The sequence below is a fragment of the Chelonoidis abingdonii genome, chromosome 23 (assembly GCF_003597395.2).
Source record: "Chelonoidis abingdonii isolate Lonesome George chromosome 23, CheloAbing_2.0, whole genome shotgun sequence".
Taxonomy (NCBI): domain Eukaryota; kingdom Metazoa; phylum Chordata; order Testudines; family Testudinidae; genus Chelonoidis; species Chelonoidis abingdonii.
The window spans coordinates 3,482,388-3,504,857 of NC_133791.1; the positions used below are offsets into that span (position 1 = coordinate 3,482,388).

Here is a 22,470-nt window from a genome sequence, read left to right on the forward strand (position 1 = left end):
AGGCCCCCTGCCGGCCCTGCGGGTGCTGGACCTGTCCGGGAACGGGCTGGAGACGCTGCCCGCGGCGCTGGGCGGAGCCCTGGACCCGGCCGGGCCCTGCGCTGCTGGGGGGCCCCCCGCCTTCCCCCAGCTGCGGAGCTTGAACCTGACCGGGAACCGGCTCCGGGAGCTGGGGCCGGGCTTGGCCCAGGCCGCCCCCCAGCTCCAGACCCTGCTGCTCTCCGGGAACCGCCTGAATGCCCTGCCCGGCGGCCTCCTGCCCCCGGGCGCCTCCGGCCTCCTCCCGCTGCTCAGCCAGCTGGAGGCAGCCGACAACGGGCTGCAGGAGCTGGGCGCTACCATCGCCAACCTGCCGGCCCTCAAGGTCAGGGGGAGAGGGTGAGGAGAAGGGGGTAGGCAAAGAGACGGGCTGCCCTTGGGGGAGGTGAGGTTGGGTCCCTCATATGGTGGGTGGAGAAGAAGGTGAGCGGCTGGGACCGCATGGGAGATTGCAGGTGGTTTCCAGTAGGTTGGAATGGGGTGATACTGGAGCCCTGTGGGAAGGGGGAGAGACTGTTTTGCCAACCCCTGTGTACCAATAGCACAAGTTAGACACTTAAAAAAAAAACCTGTGATTTTAACTAACACCACATTTGGGCTTCATTTTATTTGCTTTCTGGTTTCTGAGCCTTTAGAATGCATTTGGTTCATGTTATCAAGCTTTTCTCCACAACCAAGAGGGCTAGACACTTTTTTAATGGAAGATGAGCTTCTCACTTCATTGATCCTGGATACTGGGGCTTTAAGAAAGTCACAAATGTTGCATGACTTGTGAGAGTTGTCAGCATGGGTGGTGATTCAGCCTTCAAGAGAAAAGGTTGATGCACTGGAGTCTGCTAAATTACAAGTTCTAAAAGCGGTGGGTGTTGTATAAAGGAACTGGCAGAATTCATGAACAATGTAATGGTGCATTGACAGAATGACACATCTTGGCTCTACTGTTAGGTAAAAAAAATGATCTTTTGAGGTGGGTTGGGGGGAGGAGTAACTGATTTAAATTCAGGCATTTTCAACTTGGTCTTATGGAATCTATTCATGTAGACATGTGGCATCTAGCTGCCTTTTGAGCAAACAGTGTACCAAGGCAGAGCTAGGCCCAAGCCTTTTAGAAGCAGCCAGTTTAACTTTATGAATGCTTTTCCTCCCTCAGATCCTGAATGTTTCCAGTAATGAGTTATCAGAAATCCCTATTGAGCTTGCAGACTGTCCTAAATTAAAGGAGGTCAACCTCAGAGGAAACAAACTGAAAGACAAGCGGCTGGAGAAAATGGTCAATAGCTGCCAGACAAAATCCATTCTGGAATACTTGCGGGTTGGAGGCCGAGGTGGCGGCAAAGGAAAAGGGAAACCAGATAACTTTGATAAAGAAGAGAGTAAGAAGAAAAAGAGGGATAAACGCCAGAAGAATAGTGGAGATGGGGAACTGGACAAGCTGGAAGGGGTGAATAAACTGATGATCAAGATTCTGCACATTGCAGAAAATCCAGCTCCAGTGGTAGTTAAAGTTAGTCCAAATGTCAAAGAAGTTCGGCCATACATTGTTTGCTGTGTGGTGAAGGGAATGAATTTGAATCGAGGGAATGCATTGAAGAGATTTCTTTCTGCACAGGTAATTATTGAAGGATTAGATTAGAACTTTTGTGAATCCGTTTTCAGTGTGATCATTTTACTCCCATTGCAAATGAACAGAATTGGGAACAGTGTGTTCTTTGGTATAGACTCCATTAAAGAGAAAATAGAGTGACTAAAGAAGCTATTGCACACAAGCATAAACCTCAAGGACTGCTTCTTTGTAAGTACATGAGTTTAGTATTTTAGAGAGAGAACTTTTCCCAGCCAAGGAAGTAACTGATCAGTTGTTATGATGGACGTTGATGTTTTTAAATTCTGGGAGACTCTTAGATTGACTGCAGTATAACAGTACAAAACAACTTGCAGCTATTTTTTTATGTGCAATTTGCTTTAATTTCAGATTTCTTCCCCAATTTGTACTAAACTGAAACTTGCAGTAGATCACTCAAACCTTTCTTTATGAAAAAGGTGTTAGGAGCTCAGATACTATTGTGGAGGGTGCCACATAAACACGCTGATTTCTGCTACCAATTTAAAAGCCCCTTGTAGCTTTGCCATATACATTATGTACTGGGAATGAAGGATAAATGTGAATCCATGTTAAAATCAGATAAAGCAAAGACTGTTTCAGTCAGTGATACTCAGACCTCAGTGGTTCAGGAGCCAAATTAGCGATCAACTTTACCCAAAAGAGCCACAGTAATGTGAATTAATTGTTTCATTCACTGTTGTACTATATAGTCATACTTCCAACAGTATGACAGGAAATATTTAGTTTATATATTGCTGTGAGAATATCTATATAATATATAGATTATATTATTATTTTATCAACTACAGTTGGTTAATAACGTAATACAAGCATCCTGATTGGTTAAGAACTTAGACTGGTTAATAATTAAATCTCACAGTGTTTTAATATGTGCTGCAAATAACCACAGGAGACACTAAAGAGCCACTTAGTTTACGAGCCTCAGTTTGAGTATCACTGATTTAGATGATAGTGTTTTTTTTCCTCTGGTGCTGAACTGGTAGGTTCCTATATCTGTTTTTCAATGCTTTGTCCAGTCTCATTTTTAACACCATATGTGGCTTTAAAACTGTATTAAGCCATACTAATAGCACATGTTTGTACTCTAGTTTTCAGACTTGAAGGTGATATGTTTGAAAAAATTTCCGAACTAGTACTTTAGTCGCCTTGTCCACTAGATGGCAGAGGCTAGCTTTTCTCAAATGCACAGGTCCTTGTCCATCTATAGTTTTTCTACCTTGGTCGACTTGTGCTCTGCTATACATTTCCTAATTGAAAATGATGAATTAGTGGTAGAGCTCATCCAGAGTGCTTTTTGTTCATTCAAGTAAGTGCCCAACTTTGGTCCCATACTGTAATTGATGCTTACAAATACACACTTTCAAGATATTATGCATAAAAATTGCATTTAAAGTTGCAGGCTGCAATGGAGTGTTTTCCCCAAAACACCTTGTTGAGATTGGATCAGTTTCATTTCATGGATCTGCTAACTTTGCCATATGTGGTAAAAAGCATCTTCGAATACTCAGTTTCCTTACTTGTATAGTTAATAAGTATGGGATTTAGGGGTGGGGAGGAGAGAGTGGAGGATGGGGAAGATTATTTTGGAAGAAAAACGAGAAGTGCGGGGCAAAATTTGACCTACCATAGAGTTGTTCACTGGAGGGAAGTTTCCTCTTGTGTCTGTGTAATTGATATATTAAATGTCTAAATAGAAGCATTTTATCTGCTCCCTAATTACAATCTGAACTCCTCTTCTGTCTCTGCATTATAATTAGGCTTGGCAGAAATTGATTTTTTCTCTAATTTCAACAATTTTTTTTAGAGTAAAAAAAAAAAAAATGCAAAAAACCCCACCCATGACAGCATGTCTGAGTTCACCCAGGATCGCATATGGGGATAAAAATAGCAGTGTCAATGTTCTTCCTCGGGCTAGAGTTGTGTCTCTGAGATACACCCCCCTTACCAGGTTCCAAAGCCCAGGTTCCAGCCAAAGGGGAATGTCTACGCTGCTATTTATAGTTCTGTAGCATGAGCCCAAGTCATTGACATGGACTTTGAGACCTGCTGTCAGGTTTTTTTTGCAATATAGATATAACCTTAATTTTTACAGTTTCTGGAAATTAAGCAGGAGTTAGATTTGGGGTTAGGGCAGCACTGACAGTAGGAGAATACAGGAGACTCCCTGCATGGCTGAATGGACCAAAGGTGCAGGGAAGACTGTGGTCCTGGCCTGGCAGAGCCCCTGGCCTCAGGTTGCTGCTGAACAATTCCTGCACAGGGATGGCTTCCACATTCCTGGCTGGTGAGTGGGTGGGGCTGTGACAGCAGAGCTGCAGAGGGCTCCCTGGGCTGGTGACATTGGATCCCTGCAGGCGGAAGGGGTGAAGAATGCTGTCATCCTGGTATAGCAGAGCAGGGACTCCCAGCACTCCCAGTTGGTGAGAGCAGGGGCTGCAGCGGGCTCCCTGCACTGCCACAGGGATGGTGACACCCAGTCCTTGTAGGTGCAAGGTGGAGGCTTCGATCCGGCTGACTGTTACTAATCAGTATTTTCTTCCCTGTCGATTTCAGTATGTCAGTGGAAATAGTTTACCAACATCTGTCCATTTAAATTGAGTGCTACAGAGCGTAATTATAATCAGAAATTAACAAACATTCTTTCCAGTGCCACGTGGACAATGGTGACTTACTCTGTTTTGTAAAAAAGTGAAGAGAACTATTGCTTTCAGTCCCATCCAACAGAGGAGGAAGCAAAGGCTTGTCAAATGGAAAAAGATTAAATTGATGGAGGGGGAAAAATTGTTTGGATACTAAGGGACTAGTTTAATAAGACAACTTAAGAGTAAGGTTGAAGTTGGTAATGGTACGGGAATGCTGAAGGCATTGGCTGGTAACTTCATATTTCTGTGTCCTGCACATTTTGTTAGATCAAACTTCATAATGACATCTGTGAGAAACGAACAGCAGCAACCATTGCCACACATGACCTGCAGCTGATCAAAGGGCCCCTGCTCTACGATGCTCAGCCACCTAACGAATTAAAGGTAGACTAAATAACCTTTTTTCTGTTGCTTTATCAAACTTTGGAGTGGTACAGAAATGGAAAGATGCAGTTTTGCATGCTAAAGAAATGAGAAAATTTAACTGGAACTGGGAGCTTAAGTTCAGAAAGTGTGCCAACATTGTACCAATCCCTATCTAAATCAGGCTCAGAAAACTCCTCACTGTTCAAATATCCTTCAGAGTATGCACATTTATCAAATTATCTGACTTACTAGTAGTCATAGAACCCCTAGCACTAGTTGAATACCTTAAAAATTCAAACTGGTAAAGCAGTCCAAAATGTTTCTCCATAAAGAGCATTTTGATCTTGCATGTTAGGCACCTTTGCTTAGGGTGACAGAGGTCTTGGTGTTTCCCTGTTAACAGTTTCACTGCTGGTCCTCTCATCTGAGTTGAGCTGTTGCCAAGTTACTGTTCAGTGGAAGTCCATAAAATGTTAGGATATACCTGGAGTGTTGTGCAGCGTAGCAGGTGTTCATTCACGTGAATGTACCGGCAGTGATCGGCAGCAGTCTATAAGGTAATCAGCTGAACCAAATTCAGGCTCTGTTCACCAATTCTGTATCTCTGGCAGTTTCTCTTGCCATACCCCCAGATAATGTAATCATTTACAACTCATTAGTATACCGCGCTCTTAAGCTAAACTTGATATGAGACTTAAACTCCTGCTATAAAATGTTACTTTAACATGCTACTCAGGAAACCCCTATGTGACTTGCAATTGTAAGAGGAAGTCAGTAAACTCATTAACTTCATTGTTGATCTAATTAAACAGGGAAGTCTGAGTAGTGGGGATTTTGAGAGCAGCTCAGCATTGTTCATTTCTTCTCTCTGTACATGGTCTAATCAGCAGGGCTATTCACTTCATTTCCCAGGACTGCCCAAGTATGGCTTCTGCTGTGATACTGTAGTTATCCTCATTCAGTGTATGATAACAGCAAGATGGTTGTACCAGTCTTTGTGATGGTTAATGCGCTTGCTGCTTTCAAATTATTTAGATGTTGTGCCAGTCATTTCAAAGGTAGCTTTTGCCACAGAGAGTAGTACTGCGTGTTAGAAAGTAAGTTTCAGGAATGAATATGTCTGGCAAAATTGGTTTTCTGCTACTTGTTACTATAGAAAAGTCATGCTATGTTTGAGGTCCTACACTTGAAAAGCTCTCTCAGAATATTTGTTACATGGGCCAAAAGTAATGTTTCTTCTCCAAGGTGGTATAGTGTCCAGTTAGTGAATCTGCAGGTTCTCACCAGAGTTTGGATGTAAAACTAAGCTCTGGGTGCTCCTGCAGTACCTCATCTGTAATGAGCCATTTCAAACAGTGACACTGCATGCTTAGAGTAGAAGTCAGTCTGGTCCACATCAGTTTGTGTTCCAACAGAGATGTGCACTCTAGTGTTCAGGTTCATTTGCAGGACTAAAAACTAGATTCTCTCTCTCCAATTCTTGGTTCCTTCTTACTAATCATGAGCAAGCTAGCCTCCTGACAGGAAACTCAGGTGAACACTGGAAAGAAGCTAATGTAAAACATAACTCAGAATTACACTTGGGGTATGGCTACACTTGGAAATGTGCAGCGCTGGGAGTTACAGCTGTGGTCGTACAGCTGTGTAGGAACAGCGCTGCAGTGTGGCCACACTGACAGCTACCAGCGCTGCAGTGTGGCCATATTTGCAGCATTTGCAGCGCTGTTGGGAGTGGTGCATTGTGGGCAGCTATCCCAGCGTTCAAGTGGCTGCAACGTGCTTTTCAAAAGAGGGGGGTGGGGTGGAGTGTGACAGGGAGCATCGGGGAGACAGAGAGAGCGGATTTTTGGAGCAGACACTGTGACAGCTCCCTGCCTTGCAAGTTCAAAAGCGGGGGGTGGGGTGGAGTGTGACACGGAGCGTCGGGGAGACAGAGAGAGTGGATTTTTGGAGCAGACACTGTGACAGCTCCCTGCCTTGCAAGTTCAAAAGACGGGGGTGGGGTGGAGTGTGACAGAGAGCGTCGGGGAGACAGAGAGAATGGATTTTTGGAGCAGACACTGTTTGCCAGCTCCCTGCCTTGCAAATTCTGGCCATTTCCCCCACCCCTCTCTCAATCACTCTTAAATGTAAAAAGGCTTCAGACCAGATAAGCAGCTTCTCCGAAGGACTCCCTCCCCCCCGCCGTGCTGTTTGTCTCCTCAAGCAAACAGCTGTGAACATTCCAAAGCCTCGGCTCGGCTCGCTCGCTGGAGCAAAGAGCAGCTGTGTTTGGTAGCTCCGGGGAGTACCTTCTGGTTTGTTGTAGACAGGAATTCTGGGATACCTCTTAATACCCTGGAGGCCAATAACAGCGCTGGTGAGTGTCCACACCTGATGAGCAGCGCTGCATCACCAGCGCTGGATTCGCTACACCCGTAGCAGACCAGGAGTACAGCCAGCGCTGCAGCCAGGGAGTTGCAGCGCTGACTGAGCGTTGTAAGTGTGGACACCGAGTAGGTTGCAGCGCTGTAACCCCCTCACCAGCACTGCAACTTGCAAGTGTAGCCAAGCCCTTGGATATTCTATCAGAAGTAGCTGCACTCTTTGAACACACACAATTCAGTCAGTGTTTGTGCATCTCTTGGTATTGATAGTAGGCAGTGTGTTGTCATGAAGAGAAGAGTAGGTCTCTTAAATCATCACATCTGCACAGTGGGAGCCAGAAGAAATTTTCAAGGGCACTAAAGCGTGTTTAATTCTAGATGCTGTGATTGCAAACCAGGTCGGGGCCGAGGGGGGTTGAGGTTCGGGAGCTATAGAGTCCTGAAACATGGTTCATGACCTCACTTTGGCTGGCTAGAACTCTTAGATGCAGACTGCCTTGGTTTCCATCCCTAATAATGCAATCATCAATGCATTTCTGTTCATTTCTCTAGCTCCATAGGAGTGCAGGCAAATGTTAGTAGTTAATGCATTTTTGTCAAAGCATTTAATCGTATACAGATGACGCTCAGGCCTCCAACAGTTGCCCTCTTATGGACTGAGGCCATTGAAGCTAAAAATTACCTGGAACAAGTCCAGTACTTGTCTCTTGCTACAAAGGAAGTGACAGGCTGTAGTAAACTTACCTACCTGTTGCCCAAGGCAAAAACACTTTTAACTGTACTTCCTGATGAAATGTTGCTAATCTTTGGTTCTTTGTTTACTTTTAATAGTCAAGATGGCCAAGCATCTGTGATTTAAACCATGCAGCCCACGAAGTAATCCCTGATCAAACAAGGCTTTCTGAGAACCCACTCCACAGAATATATTTAACTCAGCAAACAATACCAGCCAGCTGTGGAATCCAGGAACCAGTCTTTCATGTGTAATTGAAATTAGAAAAAATGTTGCAAGTGTGGACTTTGGCCAAGAGATCACAGATAAATCCTGAACTTCATTGCCTCTCTTGTGGCCTTAATTGCAGGTGCAAATACTAGACTGTGGACATCTAACTACCTGACTCTGCTTGCCAATTGGGCAAACATGTTTAATACAAGTTATTTTGTTGATAGTCACAGAATACAGCAAGCTAATGAACACTTCTTTCACTTCTGGAGACTTTGGTCCAATTATTTCCTTGGGTCACCAGGGAAAGATTTTGTTGGATCTTCAAATTCATTTGTCCACAGCATTATGATTCTAAAGGTACCAGAATCCAAATTGTGGGGTAGTTCTTCATAGTATGAGCCAGTGCTATATTTTTTCTGCCCGTTATCATTAATTGCTGACCAAACTATGGGAATAGCCTATGAGATACACCTAAAAAAGTGTTTTTCTCATTCCATTAATACAACAGGAGAGCAATTGACTAATCCTTTTTTTTTTTTAAGGTGGTGGGAGGAGGCAAAGTGGTGAAGCAGAGGTTATTTGCTTATTAGAAACAAACCATAGTGTGTTTTCCCAGTTGGACACTGCTCCGCTCCATACCTTCTCCTCCCAGCTGTGCAGGAGTATTTCCAGCATGGAGTGATTAAAATACAGGCATCTAAATCATTGTCATAATTTAAATTACTTGATCTAAAACAAATACAAGTAACTGTTTCAAATCACATTGAGGCTTTGTGAAATGAATTTTAGATTTTGTCCATTGCAACTTTAGATGAAAAAAAATTGTGCTGGGTTGTAAATGAGGATGGTTCTGTTTTAATTGCACTATTGTTAGGGTATTTTATTTCAGGTTTATGTAACTGCTATAGGCAAAATAACACATTGAGAACTAAGGTCTTGATCCTGCAAACACTTAAGTAGGTACATAACTTCACTCACTAATAGCCCTATTGATTTCAGTGCGCTTAAAATCAAGTGTTTGCAGCAGCTGGGGCTAAAATTGTATTGTTATTAAATATTTTTCTCTGAGTAGAATAATCATCTTTGTCATTTTAAATGGCTTGCTTCAGTGTTAATCACAAGAAGTTTAGATTTTCAATATGATGATAAAATGATTGTGGCCTTTATATGTACAGGCTAAAATATAGGAGCCTAAAGTTAGGCTCCAAAACCACTGTGTAAGTACCTCTGGGTAGAGTTTTCAAAATCACCAGAGTGACATGAAAATGCAAGTCCCATTGACTTCAAGCTGAACAGTGATTTAGGAGTATGCCTGTTTGAAGCATTTCAGCTTTCTTGACTTGTGGAAGTACAATCTATCAGAAAAAAGAACAGGAGTACTTGTGGCACCTTAGAGACTAACAAATTTATTTGAGCATAAGCTTTCATGGGCTACAGTCCACTTCATCAGATGCATAGAATGGAACATATAAGAAGAGTCTATATATACATACAGAGAAGATGCCATACCAGCTCTAAAAGGCTAATTAATTAAGATGACCTGTTATCAGCAAAAATCTTTTGTATTGGTAATCAAGATGGTCAGTTACAGACAGTTGAGGTGTAAGGATAGTTATCATAAGGAAATAGATTCAAGCAGTGTAATGACTCAGCCATTCCCAGTCTCTATTCAAGCCAGAGTTAATAGTATCTAATTTGCAAATCAATTCAATCTCAGCAGTTTCTCATTGGAGTCTGTTTTTTAAACCTGTCTGTTGCAAAATTGCCACCTTCAGATCTGTTACTGAGAGGCCAGAGAGGCTGAAGTGTCCTCCTACTGATTTTTGAGTGTTATGATTCCTGATGTCAGATTTGTGTCCATTTATTTTTTTGCATAGAGAAGGTGTTGGTTGTAAATATAACCTCGGCTATTTGCGTAGCCATTTTGTGTTTGAGTTTGTTGGTGTTCTCGTAGTAAGGATGTTAGGAGGCTCTGGACTCGTTTTTCCGCACAGATGAGCATTTGAAGAGTGATGGTTCTTGGAAAGAAATCTCTATGTAAAATCTGAAGTTCTACAATTAATAAACTAAAGAGAAGTAGAAGGCAAAGAACTAGCAACATGTGAAGTTAAATAAAAAGTTTGTATTTTTTTAATGGTGATTTTTCTACCCCTGTTTTCCATCCTGCTGCTCCCTCTGAGTCTCGCTTTGCTCCAGTCTGTTTGCGGCACCAATGAGAAGGTGGATTGCAGAGCGGATCAAATAGTGAGGGACCATAATCACTGCTTGAGCATGTAACAGCAGCCACCCTTGATAAAACCTAGTACAACTAGAAGAGACTTCAGCAGCACTGATTGGGGTGGGGGTGTTTTCTAAACTCTGCAGACTCAATTAAGCTCTACAGCTCTTTATAGTAAAGTAAAATCTGAGATATACACATCACAAATTAGGCCTATAGAACATAAGAGTTAATACTAAAACTATTCAGTTTTTTCTTCTAAAATAGTCCAAGCACTGGAAAGTCCTTGGGCGAACAATGGTTCTAAGATCTGTATCTCAGGTCAAGCTCTTTATTGAAATAGAAGAATTAGTTTTGAGGAACTTTTAGTTAAATATTATAATCTCCCCATTTTTTATCCCTTTAGCTCTTATGAACTAGTCCTGACGTCAGTGAATGACTCTTAGCTTTTAAGTATTTGCTTTCTCTCTGATACAGGTAATGCCACTGGGTCGGAAGGAGATCAAGGCAAAGGATCTTGTTCGTCAGTTGCAGTTAGAGGCTGAGGAACAAAGAAAACAGAAGAAGCGTCAGAATGTTTCTGGATTGCACAAGTCAGTGTATTAATGCACATCTTTTTTTCAGGTTGATCAGACACATTTTGGCCAATTGAAGATCATGTGAAAAGCCACAATATTGTAACTGCAAAGAACATCAGATTTGCCCTCTGTGCTTAGTTATGAAAGGCAACATGTAATGGTAACGGTGCATATACACTCAACACGAGCTCCTGAAAATCTAGAGGGAAAAAGGGATTGGGGGGAAAGAGTTACAGAAACGTGGTGTTTGTTGTTGTGCCTCCTATTATACCAAGAGTTAATTTGGAAATTGTCATTACTACAGTATAAATTGTGCCTAAAGACAGTGGATGTTTGAGAGGCTGGAAAGTGGAGGGGAGCTGAATATAAATGTAAGCACAATTAGTTTACTTATGTGAAATGTCCAAAATTCTGTCAGTAGAACAGCTTGTAAGAAGCTGAAACTTTTAAGTGATCATACATCTAATTTGAAGGAAAGCAACACCCTTCCCATCCCATTTGTAGTGGGATCATCTCACATGTCCATCATCATGCATGTTTTGGGGAAACTGACCAGTAAACAAAGTGGGGATTGCATATTTCTGTATGTGGTGGAGAACGGTAATGAGACTTAAATTTAAACTTACGAACTCGAAGTGTCAGTAAAAGCAGCTCTAAAATGTTGCTATATTTTGAGCACTGGGCACAATAAAAGCATTAAGAACATGCTTGATCACTTCGGCAATTGCAATATTACTTCAACTTTAAAGTGCTTCATGATATTACTTCATTACTCACCTTCAGTGCAGGCCGTGCAGTTGTTGATGTCATGCTGTAGTTATGTTTTTCTGTGTGTTGGATCAGAAATGCATAACCTCCATTTTCCCACTCTTCTGTCTTATTTATTAGTGCCTGATTGTTCTCTTTCCATTATCTTCACTTTTTTTCCTTGACAGGTACCTTCAGTTACTGGATGGGAAAGAGAACTATCCTTGTCTAGTAGATGCTGAGGGTGTTGTGATTTCTTTCCCACCAATCACTAACAGTGAGAGAACAAAGGTACAAAAGTTTTAATCCAGTTATATCTGAGTCTCAACGATAGTGGAAATGGGCCAGGCTTCAAAATTAAATCACTCCAATCCTCTCCTTGTCAGGAGATACTTGTAGATTGCCACGTATTTGCAGGGGCGAAAGGAAATGCAGGCCTGTTATTTACCAGGCTGCACGTGGCAACAGACTATATAGGTAAGAGATGCAAGGAGAGTATGGGTCACGAGGCAGACTGCAGACACACACACAAACTAAAATCAATCAATTAAAATTTTATGGGGATAGTTTCAAGGGGTAAGAGAGCAGCTTATGATTAGCTAATAGAGTTAACAAACTAAAACACACAATGCCTAATATCTATCTAACAATATTTACAAACAAAATGCAGCATTTAGTAACTGATACTTACAAATACAAACCAACACATTACGACCGGCAAACGTAGAAGCTCTATTGAAACACGTGAGCTGAGAGAGAGGCTTCGAGGTGATCAGGCTCGGTTACGGCATACACGGCATACACGGGATACACGGGACACGTTTCTCCTCTCTTGCCCTGCACATGGCAGGGCAACCCTAAAATACCCACTATGACATCACAGAAGTGTCATCGTGAGACCCCAAAACCGTGTGGTGTTCGCCTCTGATTGGCAGAAGCAATGTTTTACCAAATAGGGGAGCGGGTGCCAAAAAGTCTGGCTTTGCCCCAAAAGGTGAGGTAATGCATATTGTTGTAGAATGGGTCCAACACTGAATGACAAAAGAAGAGGCCAGGGCAATACCGGCCTGGGCAAGTACTACAGGATGCAGACAGGAACCCATTCTAACAATACTCAGAGGTGTTGTGGAATAAATACTGCTGATCTTGCCATATGTTCAAGTCTCCATTGAAATTCATGACTGAGTTTGGAATCTGAACTTTTAAGGTCTGAAGTTTATATACTAAAAGCGCTAGATTTTAAAAAAATGTAAAGTCAAACTGTGCATTTTTAATACTGAATGTCAAAATTATGTTAAGCTATTTAGCAGTGCTGCTTAACCTTGATGGCCTGTAGCAACCCAGTGAATAACTTTACTGGAGAGAAAAAAAATCTGGGTTACTAAATATTTTTTATCTAGATTATATAATGCCTGCTACTGTCATAAGTACTGAAAAAGAACACTGGGCATATCATAGCAGGGCTCCTGTCCTGTGGGGCTGGCTGGGCGTGGCTCCCTACTCTGGGTATTGTAACCTCTGGGGTCATAGAGTTACTCACTCTCATTTGGCCCAGCCAGCAGCCTGTCGTCATGATGGAGGAGTGGTGCTGTGACCCCATGCAGCAGGTAGTAATATGAGCCCAGCCAGCCCTGCAGGACTGGAGCTGTAGGAGTCTCTGCGGTGGGATGAGTGTGGGGCAGGCTCTGCAGCCTTCCTTTCCTGCCCCACCCATGGCCTCCCATCTGCCCAAAGACAGGACCTGACCATGCCTTCCACTCAACTGTTTGGCGACATCTACACCATGAGCTAGGGATGTGATTTCCCTTGATCGTGTACGTATACTTGTACTAGCTGTCATCGAACTAGTGGGAATATAAATAACAGTGTAGCCATCATAGTACAGGTAATGGCAGCAGAGGCACAGCTAAGCCATGCTGAGTATGTACCCTCCTGAAACCAGTAGGTATGTACTCAGCATGGCTGTAGTGGGTTGATATAGCTAGCATGAGTATGTGTTTGCAAACAAGGGCATCATACTCTTCTCATAGTACAGACACAGCCTTTGACAAATCCAGGCCACCCGGTCTTTGGATGGCAATCCACCGGCTGAGAAACCATGCTCTGTAGTAAGCCGTTCCAGAGGTACGATGGTTTGGCCTGAGACAGCTGGTTATTGAGCTGCCCAGATAGGTGCAAACATACAGTTCTTCCTTTATGAAGTTAGCAAGATTCACGTGTAGTTACTTGTGCACTTGGATGTTTTCAAATAAAGCTGACATATTCTTTGAAAAACAAATGCACCAATGTGATTATGGAGCTGTGTGCACTAGTTTCTGTTTCATTATATTACAATTCAACCTTCCCTTTTCTGAGTCCATCTGCAATACTTTTCAGATTCGAAAAACCACTTGTGAGCTATTTCTGGAAGTGACGAGCGGCACCAGCCTCCAGATATGCAAAGATGTCATGGACACCCTTATTCTAGTAAGTATTCCAATAAGCTGACTCTATAGCTTGTTCTTTGTGTGTGCCCCTGAATAAGAGAACCAAGTTGGAATAGAGAGGTACATGGAGCTTAATTTCTCCCTTTATTGTTTATAATTTTGTCTTTATTGCATGTTACTGTGAACATTTATTATTGGTAACTTTATTGCATGTGACTACGCCACTTCTTAATCGGAAAGTGTCAGTGGATTTCAGATGCATTACTGCCTTTTGAACATCCACACCTCTGTATGGATTCGTAGGCTCCAAGGCTAGAAGGAGCCATTGTGATCATCTAGTCTGACCTCCTGTATAACACAGGCCAGAGAACCTCCTCCAAAATAATCCATACAGCAGAGCTTTTTAGAAAAACATTCAGTCTTGATTTTAAAATTGTCAGTGATGGAGAATCTACCACAGCCCTTGGCAAGCTGTTCCAGTGGTTAATTACTCTCACTGGAAAAACTGTACACCTTATTTCCAGTCTGAATGTGTCTAGCTTCAATTTCCCACCATTGGATCATATTACACTTTTTTCTGCTGGGTTGAAGAGCCCATTATTAAATATTTGTTCCCATGTAAGTACTTAGATTGTAATTAGCTCATCCCTTAACCATCTCTTTAAGCTAAATAGATTGAGCTCCTAGTGTGTGTCACTAGAAGGCAAGTTTTCCGATCCTTTAATCATTCTTGTGGCCCTTCTCTGAACCCTCACTAGAACTGGCCACAGTATTCCTGCAGTGGTCACACCACTGCCAAGCAGAGAGGTAAAATCATCTCTTTACTCCTCCTCAAGATTCCCTTCTCTATGCATCCCAGGATCGCCTTAGCTCTTTTGGCCACAGAGTTAGACTGGGAGCTCATGTTCAGTTGATTATCCACCGTGACCCCCAAATCTTTTTCAGAGTTGCTGCTTCCCAGAATACAGTTTTGCATTCTAGAAGTTTGGCCTACATTGATTTTCTAGCTGAATACATTTACAGTTAGCTCTGTCAAAATGCATCATGCTTGTGCCCAGTTTACCAAGCAATCCAGATCACTCTGAATCCATGACCTGTCCTCTTCATTGTTTACCACTCCCCAAATTTTGTATCCTCTGCAAATGTTATCAGTGATGATTTTACAGTTTCTTCCAGGTCATTGATAAAAATGTTAAATAGCTTAAGGCCAATTACTGATCGCTGCAGTACTCTCCTGGAAACAGACCTGCTCAATGACTATTTCCCACTTACAGTTACATTTTGAGACTTATCAGTTAGCCTTGTTTTTAATCCATTTAATGTGTGCTAGGGTCATTTTATATCATTCCAATTTTTTAAATCAAAATGTCATGTGGTACCAAGTCAGACGCCTTATAGAAGTGTAATTATATTACATCAACACATCACCTTTATCAGCCAAACTTGTAATCTCATCCAAAAAATGTGAAGTTAGGCTGACAAGATCTATCTTCCAATTCACTTCAAAGCCTCTCACCATCCAGGTCTCCAGAATAGTCAGGCAGATTGGGCAGATCTTTCACCAGTCATCATGAATGGTCTCTCGGGCCAGGTACAGTCTGCCTCATTTTTCAAGACTGGGGGATTCCACACTTAAACCTCTTTGCAACTCATCACAACAAATTGTCATCAGTTCTGTTCATGTGAAGGTCCCGCAATCCAGGGGTCTGATGGATGCTTTCCTCCTGCACTGGAAAGAGAAACTCATGTATGCTTTACCCCCCCCCCCCCCCGGTTCTGCTCCTTCTACACTTCATTAATTAACTATCATTACCATGTTCTGAAGTCCACGTTCAATGACACATGCATAGTTGATATAGGGCAGGAATGAGTACAACTTAAAATATGTTGAAAGCAGAGTTCTTAACAGTGACACTGGAGCAGGTTCTTTTCATTTAGAATCAAAGGGCTGGGATGCAAAGCCTGATTTGTAAACCTGCTTGTATAGAATGTGGGGACAAGGGTAGCAGGAGGAAATAAGGAGGATTTCAGGTAGAATTCACTAAGCTATCTAGAGAGCTGTAAGTTTCTTTAAAAAAAAAAAATGCTTAAATGATTACTGAAGGTTTCCATTGATGGTATCAGTTCCTCAGTAGTATGTAAAGCTCAGGCCTGCTTATTGGAAATTCTTTAAGCAATTCACAGCCCATCTACTGCATTTATCCTGTACATTGAAATCTTTGATTCCTTTTTGTTTCCTAATCAGAAAATGGCAGAACTCAACAAATTCACTTTAGAGAATAAGGAGGAAGAATCCGTGTCTGATGGCGAATCGGACGTGACTTCTGAACCAGTGAATTCAAATCCCAGCCAAAATGCAGAGCAAGAGAATTCTCCATTAACGGTGGAGCAGGTTCGTGTTGTGGACATGGATGGGAACTTAAAAGTACTGTATCCATCTAAAACTGACCTAACTCTGGTCTCATCTCTTTTAACCATAATTCGTTAACAGCCATCAAGGTTCTTGTAAAATGCTTTGATTTCGAATTTTGTTGCGTATTTGTATATGGGAAAATTAAATTATTTAGACCCCTCTGTCTTTACGAAAACATGTAAAGTGCCCTCCTTTTGGATGCATAACTCTGATGATTTGATCCAGCTGTGGCAAGGAGTATTACATTCTTTCCTGTCTCATTAATAAAGTCCCAATGTTATAACTGGTTAGAGATGTGAATCAGTTTTTTAACGTTGGGATCTAAGTATTTCACATATTTTGTGCTCAGGATCATTCTTATCCCATCTAGTTGTAATATATAGATATGGTGACCTTGAAAATTGAAATAACATTGCCCTGTTCTAAGAAGTTTTGAAGCAAAATACCAGTTTATGAAATTGTCTGCTCCCCAAAAATCAGTCTGTTTATAAGCCTGTTTTTTGGTTTGTTTGTATGAATTACTGTGGAAACTTATTTGCGATTTAATGAGTAAATTAATAGATAACATAAAAACTGATAGTCAAGGATATATCCCATCTACTGGTACTAAAGACATTATGCAAAAACCGTGAATCAGCTGTCTAATATACCATAAAAAGATGAGTTAAAGCTAATGCTGATTATCATCATCTAAGTCTCTTTTCTTGATGCAACACTACTTTGTAATGTATTTATATGGGACTAAACCTGAATCACTGCAAACCCTGTAGCCTCTTGTGGTCTTTTTTTTAAATTCTTCAATCTAACTGCAGCCAAATCTTTTTTTTTTTTTTTAAATTTCAGCAATGAAACTTTCATGTGATAGTTAGTTACTCCAACATATTGCTATAGATATGATGCTGCTTCTCTTGCTCACCAAAGCACCAGCAAGCTGCTTCAAGGGGTGTTTATCATGCTGCACTTTGCAGCTATCATCCATTCATATTGAACTGTCAGTCACTGTTGAACCTTCCCATAACCATCATGTTAGCTGCCTGTTGTTTGCTCAGAATTTATCCTACACTCCTGTGGTTTGAGGTCTATTGTTTGCAAAAGCATTGATGATCCCCCTTGTGCTGTGCACCACTCAAACTCTCCTTTAACCCTGCAGCACAGAGAGAGCTGCTGCTGAAGGGTGACTCACCAGCTGGAATGTCTCATTAGCAGGAATGCCCTGGGTGAAATAATGAAAAGCTTTTTTGAACAGCCAGGTAATGTTAATGGAGAAACTAACAAATTTCTTGCAGTCTTTGTGTGGGGGATGGTCTTAATTCCAGCTACTAACTCAGTAACTGCCTACATGCTAATGGTTCCATACTGTTAGATGACATGTAAACTGTTTTTCTCCAGGAGACAGGCTGTGTCTCCATAGTTGAACCACTCACTGTTCTATAAAACACATTGAATTTTGCTGAGATCTTCATAATAGATGGAAAAACTAAAGTAGGGATGCCTGTAATCAGATGTCAGTGTTGTCTTTAGCATTGGTGTGTTCGAGTCACGTAACCTTCCAGAGGTAGTAAACAGCTATGTGGAGGAGATCCTTCCAGTAAGCCAGCCTCTAGTTAAAGACGGGTTTCTGTGGGTTTTTTCAGAGCAGTTTGAACTTGCCTTCAGTTAACTTAGAAGTTTTTTCTTTAAATGTATATGCCTCATGAAAATACAATAGAGGCTTTGCAAAGAATTGGTCTGCGTCATCTGAAATAGCTTCAAGTGTTCCTGCTAGAGCATGAAGGAACTCCTGCATTGTACTATTAAATACTTCCTCCGCTAGGGCGGTGCTTTACAAAACTCTGCTTATTCTCACTAGAGTTTTCTCCATTCCTAGTTCTTGAACATGTAGTTCAGGGACCTCAGTACTCGCTCCAATCACAGTCCAACACAAGAACAGCTATACTATTCAAACCACTAGTGATACACGGAGAATACAGATAAATCATATATGTGAGGAGTTATTGTGTCATACTCAAGCCCTACTATAAACTACCCTGTTCTTAAGGAACACTTTCTGCAATTCAGAATGCTTCCTTCCACAGCTGCAGGTATTGCTGTGGGTGGGGAGAAGAGATGTGCATACAGGCGAGTTCTGTTGCCTTTTCCTTACTGTAGAAGCACCTCCACTAGAGCCCTGCAAGTCTACGGATACCCGCAGACCATTTTGGTGGATCACAGCTGGATGTGGATCCAAATTTTATAGCTAAAGCCCTGCAAATCTATGGATGTGGATAGCCATGGATCATTTTTGCAGATTGTGGATTGGATGCAGATATAAATTTTGTATCCATGTAGAGCTCTAACCTCCACCCTCCAGAAACTGTTTCTGTGACTGGGCAAGTGTCTAGTTTAATATAGGGAATGTGGTATGTAGTGTTTTTCTATAGAAGATAATTTGGTGTTCTACCCACCCCTTCCTCACAAAATACCATCTTCTAAAACAGTAAATACAGGGCGTGGAAAATTCCATAAATTGATCATGCACTTTACTGCTGCTCAAAGCCCTTTTCATTCCTAAACCGAAGTAGCAATGACAGAGTGGGTGAAGTTTGACTACCCCTCTTTCCTCTCTCCCTCACTTTTACTCCAACTCAGGCTCAGCCTGGCAGCCGCGCTCCAGAGGAGGTTGCAGACCCTGGAGGGCAGTGATTAATGGGTAGTGAAAGAGGTGCCAGGGCTCAAACAATGTTTTTACTTTCATAACTGATGGCACTATGAAGGGTCAAGCCTAGAGGAGTCTGGGCACACCCCAGCACAAATTAAGCAATGCTGCAGGGCTCTGTTACTGCTTGGAAAATAAGCTTGTGCAGGTCACTCATAAAGTGAGCCAGGATTCCTGCTGTTTGCTTTCTGTGCCCTGAGGGCTGCCCCTTGTGGCCTCTCACAGCCTAGGCTAACTGCAGCTGGGTGCGTGGTTTCCTTTAAGACCATGGCAACTATTCCCTCACACCTGGCGGCTGAGTGAAGGAGCAGGGCACATGGGCATGGGAACTAGGGCCATGGCAGGTGCTGCAGCACCCCAGGTTGCGCTGTGAAAAGTTTGCTGGTGCTGTCAGAATGAACCTAGCAGCATTTCACAATTGTTCAGAAGCCCGGAGCTGTGGTGTGAGCGGGAATTGCACTTTTTCACATTGCTTTTGAAGACACGTGGTTTACAGTTTCATTAGCTGACTTTCAGTACCCCCATATAAACTGTGGCCCTCACCCCATCCCCTTGTAGCGGGATCGGCTCCATCATGGGAGCAGCTGGTAAGTGAAAACCCAACTGTCCTGGCAGCCTGGCCCAGGACCAGAGGAGGAAGGTCCCTGCTAAGCAATGGGGACTCCCAGAGCCAGCTGGGGCTGGTGCCCCATAGCAGAGCCTCACCTGCAGGGCTCAGCAGAGAGTGGGGGCGGGTGGCCAGGGGAGGTGCCCCGGCACATGGGGGCTGAGCGTGGAGCCTGGCCAGAAGGAAGGGCATGGGCACTGCCTGCACCTGCCGGCCAGGGAAGGAGCCAGGCAGTGCTGAGCAGGGCTGTCCCAAAGGAGCCAGATCTGTCCAGCCGGCAGCTGGACCTTGACAGCATGCGGCACATCTGGGACTGGCTTCTGCAGGTCAACCAGAGCCGCTTTGCCCTGGGGAGCCCCACACTGGAGCAGGACACCACCATCCCGATCGAGCACTGGTGTGGGAGCTTTGCTGGGAAGCAGCTTATTCCCAGTGCAAAAATACTCCAGCCTGCTGCACTGGAAGCTTAGATCCTCCCCAGACCCATGCTCTGAACAGTGAGAGTGACCAGCCTGCAGATTTTCTGTTGGTGAATTTTCCACTCCAAGGTGCTAGCAACATAGTGATGCCGGTTAAATAAATTATCCAATCAGAACAGAATCAACACCATGTGACTAATGTGTTGGAAAACAGCTACCCACACCTGTTCAATAATGTACAGTTCCAAGAGTTTACAAGTAATTTCAAATACCAAAAGTACCAAATTTCACCATTTCTTTCCAGACAATTCACAAAGAGAAGCTGAGGCAGACTCAGTTATCAGTTATTTTATTACAAATAATTCACCTCAGCTCTACCTGGAGGATTTGGGAGGGATCTTTGTGTGGGGGAAATCAGCATTGCTTTGTTCAGGTCAGTAAAGTTACTCCGATCTGTACCAGATGAGGAACTGGCCCAGTGTCTCCACAATGAAACATAACACAATAGTGTAGTGGGCTCAGGAAATGAGACCAACATACCATAGTGATTGGTGCACTAGAAATATGCATCTAGATGGAAATATCTTGCTGTAAGTGGAAATCAAAGTTGAAGATGATCTTTCAGCAGGACTGTGTGGCATTACCAAGAATGGGCCTGTCACACAACAATAGCCATCGTTATTAGCAACACACTCACTGGCACACAGGTGGGATTTTTGCTTTTTTTCCTTTTTGTTTAAATCAATGTTTGAAATGTAGAAGATATGTTTCCTAAAAGGTTACAGCAAGTTTCTGGACCAGGGGAACAGGTTGACAAGTGTCCTAAACAAACAAGAACTACAAGCTTTAGCATTCAGAAGGTGTGGGGGAAGTGGGAATCAGAGTCCAGTTTGGCCAAACTGCTGACTCATTAGACTTTTAAGCAATAAAGTGCCTGAGCAGTATGTCTTGGTCCTTGGGAATGTGCCACTTTAATATCTGTGGAAAGGACTAAATAGGCAATAGACCAGTTATCAAGATACAGCTGCAAATGCTGTACCAAGAGGTAGGTGTTAAGGTTGCATCAGAACCTTGGCCTGTGATATTCCCTCCTCTGCAAAACTGCTTCAGCCCCTAGCAGTGTGCCAGAAACTGGCACAAGTTACATCAGTGAGACCAATGTGTGCTAAGTGATAACTCTATTTCACCATTGCTTCCACACATCATTACTGTAAGGCATGAGATACAAGAGGGGTCAACACATAAATACCTTAGCTAGATACTGGAGTGGAATTACTCTGGGTTTATGTAGGTGTAAGATAAGAAACTGGCTCAATTTGCCACACATTAATCTCCTAACGATCTCCAGCACCAAAGATTTGGTATGCTCTCATACAATGTTTTAAAATGCAATCACTCCTCTACTGAGAACCTTTTTTCTCTAGATTGCTTGGTTCAAATCTCAGCCAAGTCAACAGCACCAAAGTTACCACCACATGGTAGCCTGTGTGTGAAATCAATTGGGTGGGTCTGAGCCCAGTTCCAGGAGGGACAGGTGATCACATCACAAAACTACCATTGCATCCAGCACCAATGAGCATCCTTGTTTGTGGTCTGGTGGAGGGAGCACAGGATTGACGTGGAGGCTGAACTCTGCTCAGACCCACAAGTACCCCTGACTGATGGGTGTCAGCTGCACAGCATGGGGAAGTTGGTACTGCTGCTGCCTGTGCTCAGAGGACACCAGGCTCCTGCCCCTTTGGGACAGCTCTTTGAACAAGCACTGACTCAGGGCCCCAGTAACTGTGTTTGGAAAGAGACAGCTCCCATCTAGCAGCACCACATTTGAGGACAAACAAGGAAACTAGCATTAAGTCAGGTTAGTAAAGGCTATTGCCAGAGGAGAAATGTCAGCTTTTGTATATTCTTACTGCTCTGTTGCTTTCTGCTGGCTGACAGGTTTAATCGTGCTTGATTCTTTCATTCCGGTCAGATGATCTCACAGTGATTAGGTCAGGAATGTATTTTGCTCAAGAGATAGCTGGTGAAAAGTTATTTTAACAGCCAAGATCTCTCCTCTCATGAAAAGTTAAGCAATACCATTGTAAACAGGAGAAGAGGCAACTCTGCCAAGTTAGACCCACACAAGTGTTTACCCTCACTGAAGTGATTGCCAGACAGTCCAGCTGGGATGAATCACTCTCCTCTAATATTCAGTCCTGTGAATGAGCTGTTTGGAGATCTGTGGCTGAAAAGCACTCCGAGAGCTTAATATGCCTATTAAACAGCCGTTACCCTCCACAACTCCCGGAGAGCCCCACAATCATCAGGATTCTGAGCCCTACGTAAGAGTGGCCTAGGGATCAGTGACACTAATGAATGGATGCAGAAGCTATTTCAGGGCA

General features: G+C 42.9%; 1 protein-coding gene across 1 annotated transcript in view; it reads left to right on the forward strand.

Annotated features, from left to right (window-relative positions):
- The window catches only part of LRRC47 (leucine rich repeat containing 47), a 17,440-nt gene extending 313 nt beyond the window's left edge, over positions 1 to 17,127 (forward strand). The window contains 7 exon segments of the mRNA XM_032763850.2: positions 1 to 364; positions 1,190 to 1,648; positions 4,573 to 4,689; positions 10,679 to 10,794; positions 11,715 to 11,817; positions 13,903 to 13,992; positions 16,198 to 17,127. The exon segment at positions 1 to 364 is cut by the window's left edge and continues 173 nt beyond it. Of these exon segments, the coding sequence (XP_032619741.1) occupies positions 1 to 364; positions 1,190 to 1,648; positions 4,573 to 4,689; positions 10,679 to 10,794; positions 11,715 to 11,817; positions 13,903 to 13,992; positions 16,198 to 16,440 (1,492 nt within the window). The 3' untranslated portion in view covers positions 16,441 to 17,127.
- The last annotated feature ends 5,343 nt before the right edge of the window (positions 17,128 to 22,470 follow it).